The 21,386-nt window shown below is 33.3% G+C and overlaps 1 protein-coding gene across 3 annotated transcripts in view; it reads left to right on the forward strand.

Moving 5' to 3' along the window:
- Positions 1 to 21,386, forward strand: part of LOC145291983 (cation-independent mannose-6-phosphate receptor-like) — a 268,904-nt gene that overhangs the window by 159,425 nt on the left and 88,093 nt on the right. For all 3 annotated transcript variants that reach the window (XM_080137940.1, XM_080137937.1, XM_080137939.1), the window contains exons 23-28: positions 1,941 to 2,004; positions 5,259 to 5,409; positions 7,054 to 7,186; positions 8,726 to 8,848; positions 10,962 to 11,218; positions 14,317 to 14,529. In XM_080137940.1, coding sequence (XP_079994066.1) covers positions 1,941 to 2,004; positions 5,259 to 5,409; positions 7,054 to 7,186; positions 8,726 to 8,848; positions 10,962 to 11,218; positions 14,317 to 14,529 — 941 coding nt within the window. The remainder of the gene's footprint in view (positions 1 to 1,940; positions 2,005 to 5,258; positions 5,410 to 7,053; positions 7,187 to 8,725; positions 8,849 to 10,961; positions 11,219 to 14,316; positions 14,530 to 21,386) is intronic.

A 21,386-nucleotide genomic window follows, 5' to 3' on the forward strand; every position in this document is an offset into this window, starting at 1 on the left:
CAGAACCGCTAAACTTTGGAATTCCATTCCAGGTCCCTGCTTCCCCAACTGTACTGACGTGCAGAAGTTAAAGTGCAACGTGAACCAACATCTTGCTGCCCAAATCCCTATATAGTACCCCAGTAGTTGTTGCCCCTGTTGGTAGCCCCTTACACCAAAGTGGCAATGTCCCTTGTATGGGGTGAAAATGTAAAAAAAAAATAAATAAATAAAAAATAATATTCCATCAAGCACCACTTACTGTAAAACATCTACTGAATGCATAGATCTTTCACAAATCAGGAAGAAACACTACCAAGAAATAGATCTTCAAAAAATCTTCGAAAAGAACAATACCAGGAAAATCTTCTTACATCAAAGACTCTTCCAAAAAATATAACCCCAAAAAACCTTATATTCTACAAACAATCTGCCTTTTCCACTTTTCCATCCTCCTTTTTTCGCCTTCTCTTGCTATCTCCCTCACTTACTGACTAGTTTTCCAACTTAAAATGTACCGATCAATAATACTGTAACCCTTTCCCCCTCCCATTGCAAAACCCAATCATATTCTGCAAAGCAGAAAACAAAAATGGCAAAATCCACTATAAAACAACCAAATCAAAAGCTACAAACTAGCGATTGAAAATACAAAGAGCTTGAAGACTAAAAACCTCCTATAAAATAACTGGATACAACATCAGATACTATTCCCAAGATAACTGGATTCAGCATTAAATAACCTACAAAGAGTTGATATGCCGTAAAAAAACCAACCAACCATAAAGTTCTTTTTTATGGTGTTATTGAAATGTTCATCTGTTATTTTCATGATGTTGAAACATGTTTCTATATTCTTTTAATAGAACATGCCAACTATAGGGTATTAAAATTTGGGAAAAAGTTCTTTTGAAAGTATCTGTTCAAGTTTATTTGAACACTTGTGAAAGAATATCTTCAAATATGTCATAGTTCATGCATTTTTGAATGAAATTGGAAAAAGTGATTTGCTATGAAACATAAACGAGCCAACAAAGCAATGAAATCAAAGTGAAAAAAAAAAAAATAGTGGGTCATGTATAGTTTAGTATTTTTCTAATTGTAATCATCAGTAAAATTTTCTATGCGTACATTAATCTAGCAGTTTTAGTTTAGCATGTTTTGTCTGAAAATGGTTTGTGAAATACTGTATTGGACCCCCCCCCCCTATGCAAAGGCATATAAAAAGGGAAATCTGAACTATGATATATTATATATACTTTGCAACTATGAATATTGTCATAGCTGGTTGGATGAGTAATGAATCAACTTGGACGATTAAAAGAAAATGCTTTCAAGGAGAAATAAAACAAACTAATAGAAATCTAAGACTAAAGAATTTGTTCTAACACAAAAGGGTCGAAGACAGCATTTTTCCATCGGAAGAGTACAAAGAATTTTTTCCTAATATAATAAAGGGTTAGACTTCAAAACATTTATTTGAAGAAAAAAATATCCTGAAACCTTATTTTCTAGCATAAAATGCAAAATAATTTTTATTTTAATGCAAAGAGAAAACTAAGTATACAATAGTAAACAAATGCTGTGTGAATTTAAAAACAAAATCCTTGTTGAAAGTTGCAAATGTTTTTATTGTTTTTTAACCTTAATTAAAAACTTTATATAATAAAAGTAAATTTACATGTGTCCACTCGTCTTAATCAAGTATGCAAATTTAATTTATGAGAAAAGGAGACTTAATCAGACAATATCTGATTATAAAAAAATGAAAAATATTCCCTTAATAACAATTATCAATTCAGCTTTAAGAACTGAATTGGAATTAAATTGCAAAGTATATTTTCTTGGATGTAAATAATTCGTTATATTTGAGTGACAATTTTTACTTAAAAATTTTATAGATATTAAATTTGAACAATGATTTTGAAAATAATTTAACTAGTTTTTTTGCTTTATTTTAGGAGAAACATGTCCATTCAATGCAGCATCTTGTCGAATAACTAATGAAACAGATCCATTGAAAAGGTAATCAGTCAAGTCTTGTTTAATTAATAACATTTTTTTGTACTGTAAGTTTATGATCATTTTCACAACTGTTACCAAATTGTTACATCCTGATGTGGACTTGTGCATTATGCTGGTGGAAATGCCACTGACTCGATTTGAAGAGTGTTGACTTTTTCTGACTGAATATCCTTCAAAACCTCAACATAGTATTCTTTGCTGACTGTCCGATGGGAACCTAGTACATGTACATTGTGCTGATGCTGTCAAAAAAGGATCATAAGTTTTTGGGTGGATTTTTTACTTTTAAATTAATTGCATTTTTGGGCATTTAAACTGATAGATGACTTTTGTGTGTTCAAGTGGTTTTTGAGGGGAGGGATTGTTTTTAATAACTAAGTTTTGGGTTTTAAATTTTTTTTATAGTAAATGATGAATCTAATGTTATTGTCAACAGGGTAGATGTATCTATGGATTTTTTTTTTTTTTGTTTTTTTTTTTGTAGCGATTTTAACTTAAAACTGCATTTGATTGCAATAGAATAAGTTGATTGCTATGATAGTTGTGATGTATTGTTAGTGGGGGTGTTGTTTAACCTCTTTATCATGGACTTTGTGTTGGTCAACAATATAATTTGGGAATCTGTTGAGGACTTGTTTAATTAGTTTGATATTTAGTTTGATGTGTAGTATGTTTTGTTTTTTTTGGAAGAGAAGTTTTGCTTGGTTGAGGTTTTCGATAACTATTTTGTAATGGTGGGGCATTCACTCTTGAAATTTAGAAGGCAAGAATTATAGCAGGTAGGTTTTTTGTAGTTGGAAATGTCAGTAAGGAGACTGAGGAAAAGAATTTTGTTTACATTTAATTCTACAGTAAATTTGAGTACAGTTGTTTTGGAGAAGGTCCATAAGTGTAAGGATTTGTTGGTTCTTATTAGCAACACACACACACATATATATATATATATATATAAAAATAAATTTGGAGCTGTTTTTTTTCAGTTTAAAATGTCCGGTGAAAGAAAAATTTTTTGCTGAAGTGGCTAAGGAAAATGAAAACCAAACAAAACTGTTGAAAAATGCATGTTCTTGGATCACCGATTTAGAATAAGAAGTTGATGACTGTATGTTTGCCATCACGTCAGGAGTTGCCAAAATGTAGAAATAGAAGACATGAAATCTCATTCTAACATTTAAAACCAACTTTATTGGTTATCTTAATTGGTTAGTAAAAATAATGAAAAGGGTTAGTTATGGAAAGTGTTCCTGTGTGGAGACGCTGATTATACAGGCCTATTGAAAGAACATTATTCAGGTGTTTGTATGTAGTAGTGGTGTGTAGACATGATATATTATGTCTCCTAGAAGTTTATTAGTAGGAGCGTGTGTCCATGTATGGACGACAGCAAAAGATTAGTCCTGTGGTAAAGAGAGCAAGTACTGCATGTGCAGATATGTTGGATTGTTTTCATGTATTAGTCAAGCACAAAGGCCAGTTGAGTTCCAAGAGAAGTTGGAGGTGACAAATCCTTCCCATGTGGAGTTGTTGTCTGTCCAAAATCTGAGAAGTGTGTTGCCGGCTTATTTTATAAAATTGGTCATGTGACAGAACTGGCTTCTGATTAGACTTGCCAAGAAGGAAGTGTATGCTTGTTTGTTGTAAATGTCTGCTACGACATACCTTTTCTTGTATGTAAAATTATAACAAATGAGAAATCCTTCTCCCAGACAATGCCGCATTTAAACACACCTGCTCTATCTGATTTAGAGTATTATGTACAACTTAATAAATGTATTATTTCTAAGCAACTCTAAGGAGACCTCTGAAGCGCTACTAAAACCATGCTTTCAGATTTTCTTGCCGCTCAATACTTTTACAATAATCTGAAGAGAAATGATGTCCATAATGAGAATAGTTTGAAGAAAATCTTCAGACTAACTATAAAAAGTTAGTATTGAAAGAAAATGAGTTATTTCCTGAAGTTTTTTTCTCAAATGATTTAAAATGACTGAATGAATGGAAAAAAATAAGTGCGTATCTTATGTAGTTTCTCACTTATGTGTTTAAATACACCTGTTCTATGTAGGATATTCGGCACTTTTAGATTAACTTATACCATTTTCCAAACTTAATACTGTATTATTGCTATTAACTTAATACTATATTATTATTTATGACTGTAACATATCCTAACTGCAACTCTACAGAGTGATAAAAATCACTTCCTCTAATGAAGGCCACTTGTTGGCAGTGTGTGACAGCTTAGTCTGTGGATGAAATCCTAATAACTTAGATGTTAAGGTTGTCTAAATATTTGTTACTTGCAACAGTCTAGCTGTTTCTTGTACAAGACGCACATTTGGAAAGACCTAATCCAATCTATTGGTTGGTCATGCCAAGACCTAGCACCTCAATAATTGTATTTAAATGATGCCTGTGGCAAATAGTTAACTTTTTTCCATTTTAATTTTTATTGGTGTAGCCGATGGTAAATTGTGTTGGGGGGGGGGGGTAGGCCAAAGTCCTCTGTTGAATCCTGGAGCACCAAATATGGTCTCCTGAGAATTTCTGGGGCTTTAGTTCCTACTATTGATTCCAGTATACCAGTTTGTGTATTTTTATCTCCATCAAAATGGACTTTTTTCCTGGGTGAAGTTCCGACAGAAGTTTGACAGGACTGAAAAAAAAATCAATGATATTGCATAAAATAAAGATCAAGACTTCACCAAAAATTTAGTTTAGATGATGAAACTGAATCTGATCTGTTCTGATACTACACTTCAGTCTTCAGGCAGCAAAGGAAAAATCCTTCTGAACAGAGATAATTAAAACTTAATAATAGCAGTTATCTATATATATAAAAAAATCAACACTTCGGAGGGTAGGGGTAATTACATATTCAAAAATGGCTACATGTTTCATAGAAGGCATGAATTAAATTTAAATAATTCCTTGGCATTTAGAAAAAGAAAAAATCTATCAAAACCTAAATACCCATGTATATAAATTTCACCTTCCCCAAAAGCACTAATAAAAGAAAATAATAAAAGCTAAATTAAATAGGATACAAAAATCAAAATCTCCATGCTACTCAACTATTTGAACTTCCAAAGATTATTTACAAATCTGTTTGAAGAGAAATATTTGGTTTTGTCATTAATTTTTCTAGTCTTGAGCAATCAGATTTCATTTGATATTTTTAATGTTTGCTTTTGTTTATATTTGTATCTTCAATTATAAAAATTGTGCATTGCAATCTTTTTTTTCCTCTTAAGATATCATAACATTGGTCAGGTTGGTGTTCATCCTCTCCAATTTAATAATGGTTATCTGGAACTCATCTATGAGAATGGGGAACCTTGCCAAGGTCCAATTAAAAAGAATTCCTCAACTCACATAAAGTTTGTATGTGACATGAATGCTTTGGTAAGTTTTCTGCTTATTCTGTTGCTCTAATCAATTTTTTCTTAAGCTAAAAAAATGTTTAAAATTTATTAGATTGTCGAGTCCAAGAAACCCGATGCATTGCATGTAACATAGCATGGTAATAAACAAAATACTGCGTGGTTGCTGTACATATATATCTGCAGTGTTCAATGCCAACTTTTACTGCTGGCTGAACAGGTTTCTTAATACAATAGATCTGCTGAAAAAGTTGTTTTTTTTTTTTTTACATGGGGGGGGGTCACCATTTTTGTGGTCCCCAGAAAAAGGATACCAGCCTCTCTTGTTGGAGTTCATGGCCATAATGAGTAAGGGAGAATTATGGCTCTTGAACTTGAAATATTTGACCATTAATTGATGGATGACTCCAGATAAGATTTAAGTAGGAATATTTAAGTTAATGTCATTCATAAAGATCATTTTTTATTGTATATGATGATTCCCAAATAACAATTTTCAGTTAATTGCTCTAAAATGTTAAAATCTCTCAAATGGAAACTTATGAAACTGATCTACCCTATTCTAAATTCATAACAATTTAATCTTGTCTATTTTTTAAGTTTTTTATGATATTCACATGCAATTGCCTAAACAAAGTAGAATTTAATTTTTGCTTGAAGTGATTTAGCTGAGGATGTTAATATACAATAAGTTATGTTGAGAAAACCTATTGTATTTTTAGAAAAATACATTAGAAGGTAAGTTTCAATATATAACAAATTAATAAAAACCTAACAATTTTCATAAAACATGTCTTAAATGTTTTTAAAATAGTTAAAAAAAAAAAAATGCATTTACATTTTAATGTTGGAAAATTTTTAGTCTTTCACATGTATTGTCCATGAAAGAGAAATATAAAAAAATTCAAAACTGGAAACTAAGGTACATGTCCCACTTCGAAAAGTACATGGTTCTAAAGGCTGCCACCACCCTGCATCATGTGATTAAGAGATCCGGTTAAAATGTAACAACCATGTGGGTCCACAAAGAGTGTTGCAACAAGTGTTAATCGGAGATTCAACCTCAATTGTTCTTACAAAATAGAATCTTATTTTTGTGTGATGACAAGAATTTACTTCTGCAACGAGCACATTCTTAAGATAAACAGAAACTTTCATTCTGAAGTAGGCCATAAAATTGATTTGGGACCACATCAAGTGTTCAAGAGAAAAAGTATTGAGTTGCAAAAAGATGGAGAATCTGACTTTTTTTTTTTTTTTTTTTTTTTTTTTTTTTTGTACATTTTCAACTAATATAAATATGCTCTACTTGTAGGTAACCTTATCTAGAATTCAATGAGTATAAATTTTTTATACATTCATAAAATGAATTAATAGACCATGTAGTGTACAGATTAACCTTTTACATATCAATGAATAGTTAAAGGTTAATTTAACTCGCATAATTTTGTTGGCTCTGACGTCATGTCCTGATTAATGGTAGAAAAATTAATTTTAAATGTAACTTGCCTGTATTGGTTCATGGATGGAAATTAAAGTAAAAAATTAATGTGAAATTTAGTCTTTTTTTTGGGGGGGGGGCATTTTTTGACGATTATAAGTGTTTATAATATTTTGTCTAAGAGTCTACTGTTATATTTTTTATTTTATTTTTTTTAAATATAAGGATACAACACCTGGTGATTATTCTGTGAACCATGGCTGTGAACATCATTTTATTTGGGTGACAAGAGAAGCTTGCCCAATCGAGGATATAATTACAAGTAATGACACATGCGTTGTAACCAATCCTACCACAGGTGACTTTTCTCAAATTCTTTGTTTTGTTCAAAATATTTTAAGATTTTCTGAAAGGTGCATAATATAGGCATAATGTTCAATTTTAAAATTAAGATATTTCAGATTTATATCAAGTCAATCATTGTCCAATAATTAAGCAAAATTCACTGAATGTCAATTTCTTTTCAAGCTTTAAATTTAGACATTAGTGGTACAATGGGAAAAGAGATGGCTGGTTACTTTTAATGCATCTAAAACCAAGCTTCTATCTCTTCACCATCTCTGCTCTGATGCCAATCTGGCACGGGTTGAAATGAACAGCTCTCGTCTAGGGTCTAGGCTTTGTTTTGACAAGCTTCTGGGCTTGACCTTTACTCCTGACCTGAAATGGAACATGTATATCAAATCCACTGCCAAGGTCGCTGGAAAAATGGTGGGATCCTTCTATCACTCCAGTAGATATCTCACTCTTGATGCAATTCTCTACCTATATAAAAGCCAGGTATGAGCAACAATGGAATACTGTTGCCACATTTGGGCAGGAGCTGCTAGAAGCTTATCCTGCCTTGATAGTTCAAAATAGACTTTGTAGCTTAGTGGGGGATGCCCTTTCCTACAGAAGAGACGCTGTGAGCCTGTCTCTGCTTTGTTATTTTCATGGCAAGTGCTCAGCTGCCTCTCCCTCACCAAACTTTCACGAAAAAACATTCGTCTAGCCAAAACCACTACCAATAATTTCCCATACTCTTTATCTGTGCCTAAACCTAAATGTAGATTCTTTGAACAAAGCTTCTTTCTTAGAACTGCATGCCTGTGGAACTCTCTCCCGATTGCCTGCTTTCCAACTGACTACAATCTGATTGTCTTCAAGTCCAACATAAACAAGTTCTTAATGAACCGTCCCCCTAAGTAATCCAATTTACAAAATTCCACTAATGTTTACTATGCTATAATCACATCAACTAGTGTATACCCATTAACCCTTATCCTTGAGTGGCCTCCGGGCCTTGATAAGTGGTGATTCCTGTGTATAAAAAAAAAAACTTGGAAAAAAAACTAATATTAAATGAAAATTGTTTAATATTAAACTCTAAATGCAACATAATCACAAAGCGCATCAATAATTTAACCAATCAAACTTTCAAGATGCATAAAGTATTAAATCTGAGTTTGAATCTTAGCCGGTAATTATTTATACAGTTAACATTTTAAATGATTTAATATTACATTTTGTGAAAGTTATAAAAAATAATACTTATGTTACTAATTTTTATTGCAAACGTTAGGCTGTGCTGTGTCAGGACAGCTAGTAAATTGTGTACATACATATTTTAAATAGATTTCTTTACATAAAAATAATTATTTCTAATTCTCAGCTGAAGAAATTAAGTTTTTATCTTTACAAAATTGATTTGATTTATAAAAAAGTACATCAGAAGAAATTGAAATTAAGAAATATTTGATAATTTAATTAAAATGAAAATTGTTTTTCTACTCCTTATTTGCTTTTATTTTTTCATAATTTGAATAGGTTGTGTTAAACTTTTATTTTTTAACAGATATCACCTTTGACCTTTCAAGACTTCGGAGCCTGAATGGGTATTCTGTTTCAGACAGAGTTGGTCATATTTTCATGCTTAATGTCTGTGGAAAAGTCAAAAGCAATTGTGCTGACTCATCAGGTAAGATTCAGTAAATCAAATTAGGCTTGAAATCAATTATTGTAATCTTATTCATCGAGACTCTTTGAAATTCAGTTCAACTTTCCTACTTCTCTTAGGATGTAGGGTCTTTGCTAAATTGTAAAAATCCACTTTGTTTGAAACAAAGATTTCTGCCAATATAGTCTCCATTTTTCTTTAATTGAAAACCAGTTCTATCTAGCTGTAGCTCTTGGCATAAATGAGTTTTCTGTTTTTAAAATTGCAAAAAATGAATTTTGTTGCTAGATTTGCTTAACTATTAACCAATGTAAGAAAAAAATTAGGTTAGAAAGTATATATAGCTCGAGTTATTTCATCAAAGAAATATTGTTTTCTGAAATTTGCTAATTTCATTATAACTTTTTCTTGAATTGAACAGAAATCTGAAAATATTTTCAAATCTATGGTATTTTTAAAATGTAGAAATATTTATCTAATAACTAAAACATGTGCCAATGTGAATCTTTAAAGGAATAGACATTTGACATGGAAATTGGCTTTGTTTTTTGTTCTCAATCTGAAAAATTAATTTGTCAACTCAGTGTATTTATGAATAAACATGGTTGATTTGTATGTAAATTTGCTTGCATTCATCCCTCCCCATTTTAATTCAAATGTGAACTTTTTGTAATTTTTACATTCTTAGAACCCATTTTTGTGTCATTAGTTTTGATTAACTGCCACAGTCCTCGCTATGCAACAGAACTGTATTAAGTGATAAAATCCCAATTTGGGAGTTATCTTGTGTGTGTTTAACAAGATCACCTGGGATGACCAGAGAAACAAAATCGAAATTATAATTTAGATGCAAGTCTGCAATGGTGTGAATAGACTGCATTTGAAATACGACTGTTTTGATAATTTCAAGGTTGGAAAGAAAATGAGAATATATGTATTTGTCTTTGGAGGTATGCGAATTGGAGAAGTTGTGAAGGAAAACAATTTTCTAGGTTGTAATCGCTGATCAAGAGAGAATAAAGAGGAAGAGGCAGTTAAACTTGAGATTGAAGTAAGCAGATGTTCCACCTTTTTCTCCCTCCAGCAGAGCTGGGAGATGACTGGATATATAAAGCTGAACATACCAAGAGAATGCCGACATTTCACCTATGATAAAAATGTAAGCTATGAAAAAGTTTCAACTGTTCCATTTTGTTGAAAGAAAAACGGTGTTCGAATGGTTTCACATTTTGGGATCAATTAAACCTGTGGAGCCTCCACTTCTCGATTGCTATTCTCAAGTACACTTTGAAGTTGTAGTGCCAGTGAAGGTATAATTTGTAAGTTGAATCAAATAAACTACAGAATGTATACCTACAAACCATTCAATATACAAAATCTGAGTTTATATATCATTAAACTTTACCATCTCCATTTATATAACTGACCAAAGTGATATTTCACTAAATTTTTTCTAAATATTTTACTTATACAAAACTAGAACAATACCTGTCTCAGGACAGATAAAATTAATTCCCTGGACAGAAGTTTTGTATCACTTTTGTCCTCTAACAGATTAAAATCAAAATATAATGCTACTAAACCTCATGTCTAGAATGCTTATTCAAATTTTGATCTAATTTCATGACATTTTCATTCAAGAAAATGTCTAAAATTTCAGGTTTGTGTTGAGAAAATGTTGAAATACAAGGGAACTTTGCTTTTGATAAATCTTTAATGACTATGGATCAAATTAATGCAAATCTGCAATATTTGAATTTTAAATGCTGTTTTGTGAATAGTATGCTCAATAAAAAAATGATCTAAAGAAACTGAAATGTGGAATACGTTGAGTACCTAGTGTTAAAATTTTTACAGATCAAAAATATCTGAATGCTTCAACCATCTTTTTTAACGCCTCTCTATTAAGCTAAATATAGCCTACATTATCACCCTAAACCTCTAACGGTTGAATACCAAAATTCATAAGCTTGGTTAATTAGTTTCAAGTGAATTCTGTATATTAAAACATACCTAACTTTACATATCAATTATCGATTTCAGTTTTTGTTTTTGTAGCCATTGATCACTTTTACCTCTGACAATATTTAGTATAGCTTCCATCATAACTTCCATCTTTTTCATAATTTTCCAGGTTCCTGTCAGACGGACATGTTCAACAAATCTTTTAATGCTGGCAATGCAAACGCAAAGCTTCATTTAAGAAATGGTATTGTTTCCCTCAATTACACTGGTGGAGACAAATGTCACCAGGGAAAATTTAATCGCAATACGATCATAAGTTTTGTGTGTAATCCTTCAGCAAACCTTGGAGAGCCATTGTTTATAGATGAATCTGATGACTGCACTTATTATTTCTCTTGGCATACAAATTTAGTCTGTGATAAACAAGTAAGCAATTTTTCAATATTACATATCTTTCATCTTGAGTTTTTTCACCCTAAACAAAGCATGTTGCCACTTGAAACATAAGGACCTGCTATTTGAGATTGTCTAACATGGAACTGCAGAGGGGGATGAGCAGTAATATCTGTTCACATTAAATTTAAACTTCTGCAGTTTAGTACAGTCAGGGAAGTAGGAAACGGAGCAGGGGGGGGGGATCCGAAGCCTAGCAGTCCAAGGGAAGAAACTTTTCGACATCTAAGGATCTCAACAGTGAAGGAGTGAGATTTTGCTGTTTTAGTTGAGGGGACACAAATGCTAAGAGTTCATCAGAACACCTTTCATTAAAGTACTTGTAAAACACAGGGATGCAATATTATGCTGATGGGACAGGGATTGGAACTTGGCCAACATAGAGGATTTAACGTTCATGTGTTCAATAGCTTTTAGAAATTTATTTCCAATCTAACTTGTCTCTAGTCAGGTCTTTAATCATCCTTCAGATATAAGTCTGTTTTTAAGTCTTAATTTACGCATCCATCGCATCATTTTGATATTATTTCTCTCCATGCAATGCATGTCCTCAATCCTCATTGACCATATTTCACTCCCATACATCATGTTGCATGACTGAACTCTTCGCTTGATCAACAGTGATAACACTACTGATTAGTAATGGCATTCACTTCTGATTCTAAGTGCGTTCATTTATTTTACAAGTAATAGTAGTAGAGCATTTAAGCTTACAAATTGAATTTTGTTTCTGACAAATTTTCATTTGTTATTGTTGTATCATGTTATTGGCAATATATAATGGCACTCTTAAAATTATTTTTTAAATTACTTGGTCAAATACAGATGACTGCTAATATGGAACATTTTGAAATCATATTTAAAATAAAAATGACAAGCAAGATTCATTTTAAATTGAATTTAATAGTTTTCTACCTCAAGTTTGAAAATATATAAAAAAATGAAAAAAAAAAACCCCCAATGAAATGGCTTCACTGTATTATGGGTAATGTTATTTAGGTACAGCTAGTGTGTGTGTGTGTGTGTATATATATATATATATATATATATATATATATATATATATATATATATTTATTCTGCCTCCATTAAGTCTCAAGAGAATGGATTCCTTGTGCATATTGTGAAGCAAGGGTTGCGCATTTACCGACCATGTCTTTCCTGAATCGGCACTGTTTGAGTTCAGTGGCAAGGAAAAGTCCAGGATGATGGAAACAATGCTGAAATATTCAGCATCTGGTCACCCATTTTAGTACTGACTAAGCTCAATGTTGCTTAACTTAAGTGATCTAACAGGAACTGTCAACATGATTATGTTGTGTGTCTGGACAAAAGTATCGTAGATTTTTGCAACAATAGATGGCACATACAAATTCAATACATCTAGACTAATAGCCACTATCTTATGTATCTTTCGAACACCATTTCAGACACATTCAGTCATAATAAAATACTGCATTGCATCCTACGGGCAACACCATCACACTCGCAAAATTGTTAGAGGAAGGAGTCCCTATTTTTTTCTCTAAATATTTAGTCCTACCACTGCTACCAGTAGTCACCGGGAAGAATTCTACATGTTCCGCAGACTCTGTAATTACACTAAGCATAACTGCCTCGTACATACATAGATCTAACATAATCTTTCCAATTCCCGATTCATAAATAAAGCATCCCTCGTTAAAGCCTGTACATTTTGATTGTCTGAGCTGTGAAAATCCTTATATTCCAGAATTCAGTTCTTCACTTTATGAACGACTGGAACCTTACTAACATTAAAACCTGGCGTCACTAATCCACACTATCCGCTATACAAATCTTTGCACCATCGTCATCAAAACAGCAACAAAAAAAATTACACACCCCTTGCAATCGAGTTTTTTTTTTTTTTTTACCATTGAACGCATTTTAATATTATGCTTACATTTGGGCACCTTCACCACACACTATACACTACAACACTATCCTTTTTAAAATTTTTTTTTTTTTTTTGGTGACAAGTTTTTGTGACAATTTTTTTTTTTTTTTTTTTGTGTGTATGTGTGCATTCAATACAAATCCTAATAGTGGCTTCATAGCAGTCAGACTTTATGTAACCATTTATGTATTTTTTTACTAATGAAAAGTTGATAGTTTCAAAATAATATTAAAAAAAAAATAATTTCTCTATTTAAAATATTTCTGTTTACATAAAACCAAGATTCCTGTAATGTACACTATAAAGACAAAACTGTCAATGTAAATAGGAGTGTTAAAAGAATGTTTTTTTTTTTTTTTTTTTTTTTTTTTTAAATGCATAATTAAATGTAAGTTATGCTGCATGAAAAAGTGATCTGTATTACTGCATGAATACGATTATTGAAGTACAAAAGAAAAAAATGCCAGTTCTTTTGTTTCTGTACTTTTGATATGTGAATTCATGATTTGGATTCTTCAGACTACTGTTCCTATCTTAAGTGTTATTTTGACAACGTTTCCATCAATGTAACCTCTGACCTTCTTCAGTATAAATTCCAGAGCTCGACAGAAAGATTCTAGAATTGAACAAGATGCACCTGAGGAATGTTGGAGTTTACATCAATCGAAATGTTGTGAAAAAAATACTTAAGATGGGAACAGTAGTTCAAAGAATCCAAATAATATGCCAGTTCTTTTATGTGTAGTTTAATTCTGTTATGAGATAATCATGTTGACACACCGGTTCTCATTAGATTACCAAAGTTAAGCAACATTGAACCTGGCTAATACCAGAAGGGTGACCATTTGGAAACTTCAGGCGCTGTATGTGCTCTTTGCTTATCTTGGCATTGTTTCCAGTCATCTTGAACCTCAACTTGCCACTGGTATTTGACAACGCCGACTCGAGAGGTGTGGTTGGAGATTGCGCAACCCTCGCCACAAAAAATCCATGCGCAGGCACCTTTACAGTAGGTATCCATAGTCTGTCTAAACTGAAGGTAGCTACAATTTAATTCTGTTTATAGAAATCTTATTTTACTTGGTGACTGGGGGGGGGGCGAACGAGTTTTGCAATATTTTTGTATTATATGGTTAAATTTTTTCCTTTTTAGGTGCCTTGTTCTGTGGCCAATGGAAGTCAGCTAATTGATCTTTCACCTTTAATAAAGATGAGTGAAAATCATGTTGCGCAACCACTTTCCTTTTCAAGTGATTCTGGTGCAAGTTTCTACATTAATATCTGTCGACCTCTAAATCCTATTCCTGGTTCATTGTGTCCTCCGGAAGCTTCAATATGCCGTGTCAAAGAGTCTGAAAAACCTTTGGTAAGTATTAAAACCTCCTTTTTGTGTTTCTGGAATTTTTTAGATGAGGATCGATAGTTTGGATTATTTGGACTATTGTTCTCATCATGTATGTTATTCTAATGTTTTGTTCAACGTAACCTCTGACCTTAAGGTGTATCCTGTCGAAATCTGAAATCTTTATTTAATCCATAGGGGTAAGTTATTCTCGTTTCATCAGCCATGGTCAGATAGAAGTCTTAAGTAATTCATAACTGTATTAATATTGCCTGTATTGAAGATCGAACCTTCAACACCCAGAAGATAATCATTTAATTATTAGTGATGTTGTTCCATGGATGTGGCACAAGCAGTTTTATCAACTGATCCTGAAGCAACAAAGTACTCGAGACTTCTATCTGGTCATGGCTGATGGAATAAAAGCAAGGTTCCATTAAAAATTTTCTATAGATTCCAGAGTTCAACAAAATACACTTTAAGATTATAAATTCCATTGACTGAAACACGAGAATAATATTTTAACTCTAACAGTTGCTGAAGTCTAAACAAGCTTTTCCCGCTATCCAGTGATGAAGCTCTAATTTAGTAGCTTTGAGTGTGGAGGCTTCCTAGTTGCCATTGCTTCCAGCTTCATTTTTACCTGGTTGTAGTTATAGTATCTGTTTAAAGATTAAGTAGAATCTATATTTTACTGATTTATTACAACAATTAATGTAAAATCTATTAGTCTGGATATATTAAGGACTTTAAGCATAAAGTAATACTCTTTATAAAGTCGCTATTCACCTATGTAAGATTGTTGCCGTATCTGGGCTGATGCACTGACCAATAGACAGGGTGCAAAAATTTTTTTTACCTCAATAGGTCACATACTCTGCCAAGCTCCAGCCCTGTCACATCACTGCAGTGTTGTATTCTTGTGATTGTTTTACATGTTTCCACAGAATGTGCTCCGATGAACTTACTGCGTTTAATAAAAACACCCTTGACTAATCCAACTAGCATCAAAACCCCACCTGAAATGCTGATAGTCTTTCCTCAAACCGCTTTTCTTTGGAATTCCTTTCTTGTCTATTGTTTTCATAATCCTACCAATACCCCAAAATGTAAATGCAATGTGAACATTGTTGCTCAGCTCTCTACCTAGGTTGCCCCACTTCTCTTAGCATTACAAGTTGTGTTTTTTTTTTTTTTTTTTTTTTTTTTAGATAATTTATCAACTTGCATGAAAAGAGCCATGTAATAGATGCTTAAAACCATTTAAATTATGCAAATACCATCAGTAGTTCAAAAGTTACAAGAATTTTAAGTGCCAAAATTTAGGCTTTTCTGGACATTTTTCTTTAGAAAAAGTGGGCTAAATTACGGACCTCCTAATTTCAAGAAATTCGGTAATTTCGCCACCATTTAGTTATTTTTCAAACTATTCTCATGAAACTTGGCACTCTTATATAAGATTGTGTGCTTTTTCTGATTATGCAATCAAATCTGATGTATCTCTTTACCATAAGCCATGACTTATAAATTCAGATGTACAAATTTCAATTTTTTTAAAACTGACGCATGTTATCATACAGTGGGGGGTCTATTCATGAACAAAACTATTATATTGGTATTTAAATATAGCTTTATTGAGAATAGGCATTTCCATGCCTCATCACCAAAGGAGAGCTTGATCTGGGTGTAGTCATTGAATGCCTAAAGAGTATTCATGGCTGGTATTTACTACTTCCCTCAAAAGAAAAAAATTGAGTAGATATGAATTAATCTCAGAAATAAATCAAATTTTTGATATAGATTTTGGATTTCTGTAAAAGATGGAAATTCCCATAGTCGACTAGAACTTATGCATTTTGTAACCAGTTCAATTTTCAATTTTGTAAATCTTCTATCTGGCCCAAAATATACCCCTATTTTCTGAGATGCAACGATAAATTGTACTCTACATGAATCCTCAATGTAGCTTTCACCATACCAGGATACTAGGAATCTTGATAAGCAATAACTATATATTCTGGTGCTACCAGATCAGGCTGTCTAATGGCTTCCTGAGACGAAATGCACCTACATTGATTTGTTTTTGTTTTCTATTCTCTTTTGTAAAACCTAATTATGTTCTACGAAAAACAAAAACAACCCTCCTTCCCTCCTCCCCTACTTTTTCCTTCCCTACTTCCCGGTTGACTCTGTCGGTGGGGCATTAGAATATGCCGACTGCCCCCCTGCAGAGGGTATAAGTCCCTCAATGGGGCCACCTGTTGACCGTGGGTGGCATCCCGTAAGACTTACGAACGGAATCCTGGTGGTTGAGTAGATCATGTCCAGGATATTTTAAGGACATGAGATGCAACACACCTCTTTGGCCCTTACTTAAGCTAAGATGGGCGGTTGGATAGGCCCGATCCAATCAATCGGTTGGTCACGCCTAGCCCTAAATCAGACAGACATAACAAGAAAATATGCTTGCACTTCCCACACTATACAGTAAACTGATTTAGTAAGCGGTGGCTGGAGGGCCAATCAACTTGCTGAATAATGGACTAAACACGACTGAAAAACTGAAATTTTTACTGAAAACGAGGCCTTCAGAAAGAAATTGAAGAACCACAGGTGCTTGAATCCACCAGCAAGAAGAGTATACTTTTCCTGTATCCCTGTTGGGTTGGGGCGAATGGGTATCCCCCCCAACACTTCCCATATAGGACTCCGAGGTGGGTGGGGAGCATGAAAAATGAAACAAACCAAATATATTTATGGAATCCAGAAAACCTCAAAAAAGAAACCACACCGAAGTATCTGATGCCAGTAGTTCTGACACTGAAACAGAGCTTCATCAAAAAAACCAGAATGTTCCCCGCTTCATAGTTATAGAAGCAACTGAAGGGGAACCAATAACCAAAATATCCCCATTCAAAATTGAAAAGATTCTATCTAGCATCAAACCTAAAATGGTTAAAAAACAAAATAATGGTACATTACTTCTCGAAGTAGAAAATCAAAAATATGCTATTGAAATCTCCAAATGGAAACGTTTTAACAATCAAAATGTTAAAATTTACCCTCACAAATCTCTGAACATTAGCAAAGGCGTAATCAGGAGTACTGAATTATCACTGTGCCCCTTGGAAGAAATTCAGACTAACCTACAAAAACAAAACGTCACTGACGTTAAAAGAATCCAAATTAATAAACTTGGCGAAATAATAAAAACAAATACTTACATTTTAACATTTAATACTCACCAAATTCCAAACAAAATTAAAATAGGGTATGAAATGGTAAACGTTGAACACTACATACCAAACCCACTCAGGTGTTACAATTGCCAGAGATACGGACACCATCGAGACCGGTGTACCCGCCCTCCAATATGTATAAGATGCGGAGATAATGAACCTCATACAGATTGTAAAAAAGAGCCAAAATGCATCAATTGTCAAAAAGGCCATAGCGCCAATTCAAAAGAATGCAACAAACGGAAGAGTGAAAAAGAAATCAACAAAATAAAATATACAAAAAATATTACCTTCCAAGAAGCTCGCAAACTATCAGAAAATGCAAAATATTCTGAAATAACAAAAAAAAAACATACAGCAAACTACCGAACCAAATAAACAAACAAAAATAAATTCACCCAACATCAAATCCGAGGACATTATTAAACTACTTAATGAAATGAAGGAACTTATGGAAGAATTTAAAAAAAATTATAAAACAATTCAACAATGAAAAAAAAGTTCCTATAACTGAACAAACCTCTCAAACTAAAACTAAATCAAATAAACCCATAAAACCCCAAAATACAACACCCATAGAAACATCTCCACTTACAGAGGGGAAAAAACAGACACCAAAATATGCCCATGAAGAGAAAAGAAATAAACCTCCACTCAAAAAAGAAACTAAAACAAAACTAGACAGATCACGCTCAAGTTCCAGACCAAGAATCCCTACACAAAACAGATTTGAAGAAATGGACATAGAAGACCGAAGATCTGATACCAATGACTAACAAAAAACAAAAAATAATCCAGTGGAACTGTCGCGGTTTAAAAACAAACATGAATGAACTGCTTCTGCTACTAGCGCAGGAGCGCCCTGCAGTGGTGTGTCTTCAAGAAACTTTTCTGAAACCAGGAGACAAAATTAATATTAAGCAATATGAAATTTTTAATTTCACTCATAACTTTGGGGGCAGGGCCTCCGGGGGAGTAACAATTCTAATCAGAAACGATATACCCCATAGCAAAATAAACATAACAACCAATATCCAAGCAATTGCTATTAATGCCACACTACATAAACCAATGACAGTATGTTCACTATATATACCTCCAAACGATGACATAGATAAAAACGAGATTAAAAAATTGATTGATCAATTACCCAAACCTTTCGCCCTATTGGGAGATTTCAATAGTCATAACATACTATGGGGATGTAAAGACACCAATAAAAAGGGCAAAACGTTGGAAGAATTTATCAATGAAAACGATATATGCTTCCTCAACGATGGAACACCTACACACATCAACCCAACTGGTGGAAACCATTCAGCCATTGACCTTAGCTTGTGTGATCCATCACTATATATGGACTTAACCTGGAAAGTATATGATGACACTTGCTGCAGTGACCATTTTCCATTAGTGATAGAAATTCCAGAATTCAACAGCGAAAAACTTCCCAGATGGAAGCTAAATAAGGCCAACTGGCAATTATACAAAGAAAAATATCAACATAAGTTGAATGATTCAGAGACAAACAACACTGTAGAATTTTTTACAGAAACACTAGTGGAAATTGCAAATGAATGCATCCCTAAAACTTCAGCATCTAATCTGTACAACAGACCCTGGTTTGACAATAAATGTCGGGAATCCATCAAATTGCGAAAAATTGCACTGAAGAAATTTCAGAAACAACCCACAACTTCAAATTTGATAGAATACAAATTAAATAGAGCTAAAGCTCGTAGGGTAATAAAAGCAGCTAAAAAAGAGAGTTGGGAAAAGTATGTCAATAAACTAAATTCCTCTACAGAACCGAGAGTAGTATGGGAGATGATTAGAAAAATTTCAGGTAAACATCAATCAACACCAATTAAACACCTGCTTAAAAACAACACCAGAGTAACCGATGAAAAGAATATAGCAGACCTACTAGCCGAAACTTTTTCTCAAAACTCATCTAACCAAAACCATAACTTTAAATTTATAACAATTAAACAAAATATCGAACAATACAAACTAAACTTTAAATCAAAAAACCTAGAAGATTATAATAAACTACTTACATTAACTGAATTAGAAGATTCTATTAAAAGATCCCACAACACAGCCGTAGGACCTGATGAAATCCATTACGAATTCCTGCGACAACTCCCTTTGGAATCATTGAAGTTGCTACTAAAAATTTACAACAAATTATGGACAGAAGGTGAATTTCCTGACTCGTGGAGGCAAACCACAATAATAGCAATACCAAAACCAGGAAAAGACCATTCGAATCCACAAAACTACAGACCAATCTCACTGACTAGCTGCTTGTGCAAAATAATGGAGAGAATGATAAATGATAGATTGGTTTGGTACCTAGAAACCAACAACCTTATCTCCAACCTACAATGTGGATTCCGTAATAAGAGAAGCACAACAGATCACTTGGTTAGATTGGAAACAGCCATAAGGGAAGCCTTTATTAGAAATGAGCACCTATCAGCAGTATTTTTTGATCTGGAGAAGGCCTACGACACTACGTGGAAATATGGAATTATGAGAGACTTGCACGAATTTGAACTAAAAGGCAGACTCCCACAATTTATAAAAGGATTTTTATCTGACCGAAAGTTTAGAGTCCGCATTGGAACTACTTACTCAGACACCACAAATCAAGAGGAAGGAGTACCTCAAGGTAGCATTTTATCTGTGACACTGTTCAATATTAAAATGAACAGCATAGTGAAATATTTGGACCCTGGTGTTGAGGGATCTTTATATGTAGATGACCTACTGGTGTTCTGCAGATCAAAGTATATATGCACCATCGAACGCAAACTCCAACACTGCTTAAATAAATTAGACAAATGGGCAATGGAAAATGGATATAAAAATTTTCCCAATCAAAAACCAAATGCGTTCATTTCTGCCACATGAGAAAACTTCATAATGATCCTACATTGAAGCTTGGAAGAACAATAATCCCCACCGTAGAAGAACACAAATTCCTGGGCCTTATATTTGACAAGAAACTGTCATTCATCCCCCACCTGAAGAATCTAAGAAATAGTTGCAACAAAAGACTGCAACTACTACGGGTAATAGCCCATACAGAATGGGGAGCCGATCAAGAAACACTAATGAAATTATATAGGACTTTGATAAGATCAAAACTCGACTATGGTAGTTTTATATACCAATCAGCCAGAAAGTCCTACCTAAAGATTTTAGATCCAATTTGCCATGGAGGACTGAGGTTAGCTCTCGGTGCTTTTAGAACATCCCCAGTTGAAAGCCTCCATGCAGAGGCCAACGAAATCCCTATAAATATAAGGAGTCAAAAACTGGGTGCACAATATTACACTAAATTAAAAGCACAACGAAATAATCCAGCATATGAAGCTACATTCAATCCGAGATATAAAGAGGCATTTGAAGCAAAAAGAAAGGCCATAAAGCCCTTTTAGTCTTAGAATGAAAGCAATACTGCAGGAATCAGAAATGACTGTAGAAAATATCCAAGAACATATACTACCTAAAACCCCACCTTGGATACTTAAAAAACCAAAAGTAATCTTAAACTTGAATGAACTCCCAAAAGCGAAATCCCACCCTAATATCTACCACGAAAAAGCCTATGATATTCTCCTAAAATATCCA

Source organism: Euprymna scolopes, chromosome 13, assembly GCF_053919585.1.
Source record: "Euprymna scolopes isolate OS-2025 chromosome 13, ASM5391958v1, whole genome shotgun sequence".
Taxonomy (NCBI): Eukaryota; Metazoa; Mollusca; class Cephalopoda; order Sepiida; family Sepiolidae; genus Euprymna; species Euprymna scolopes.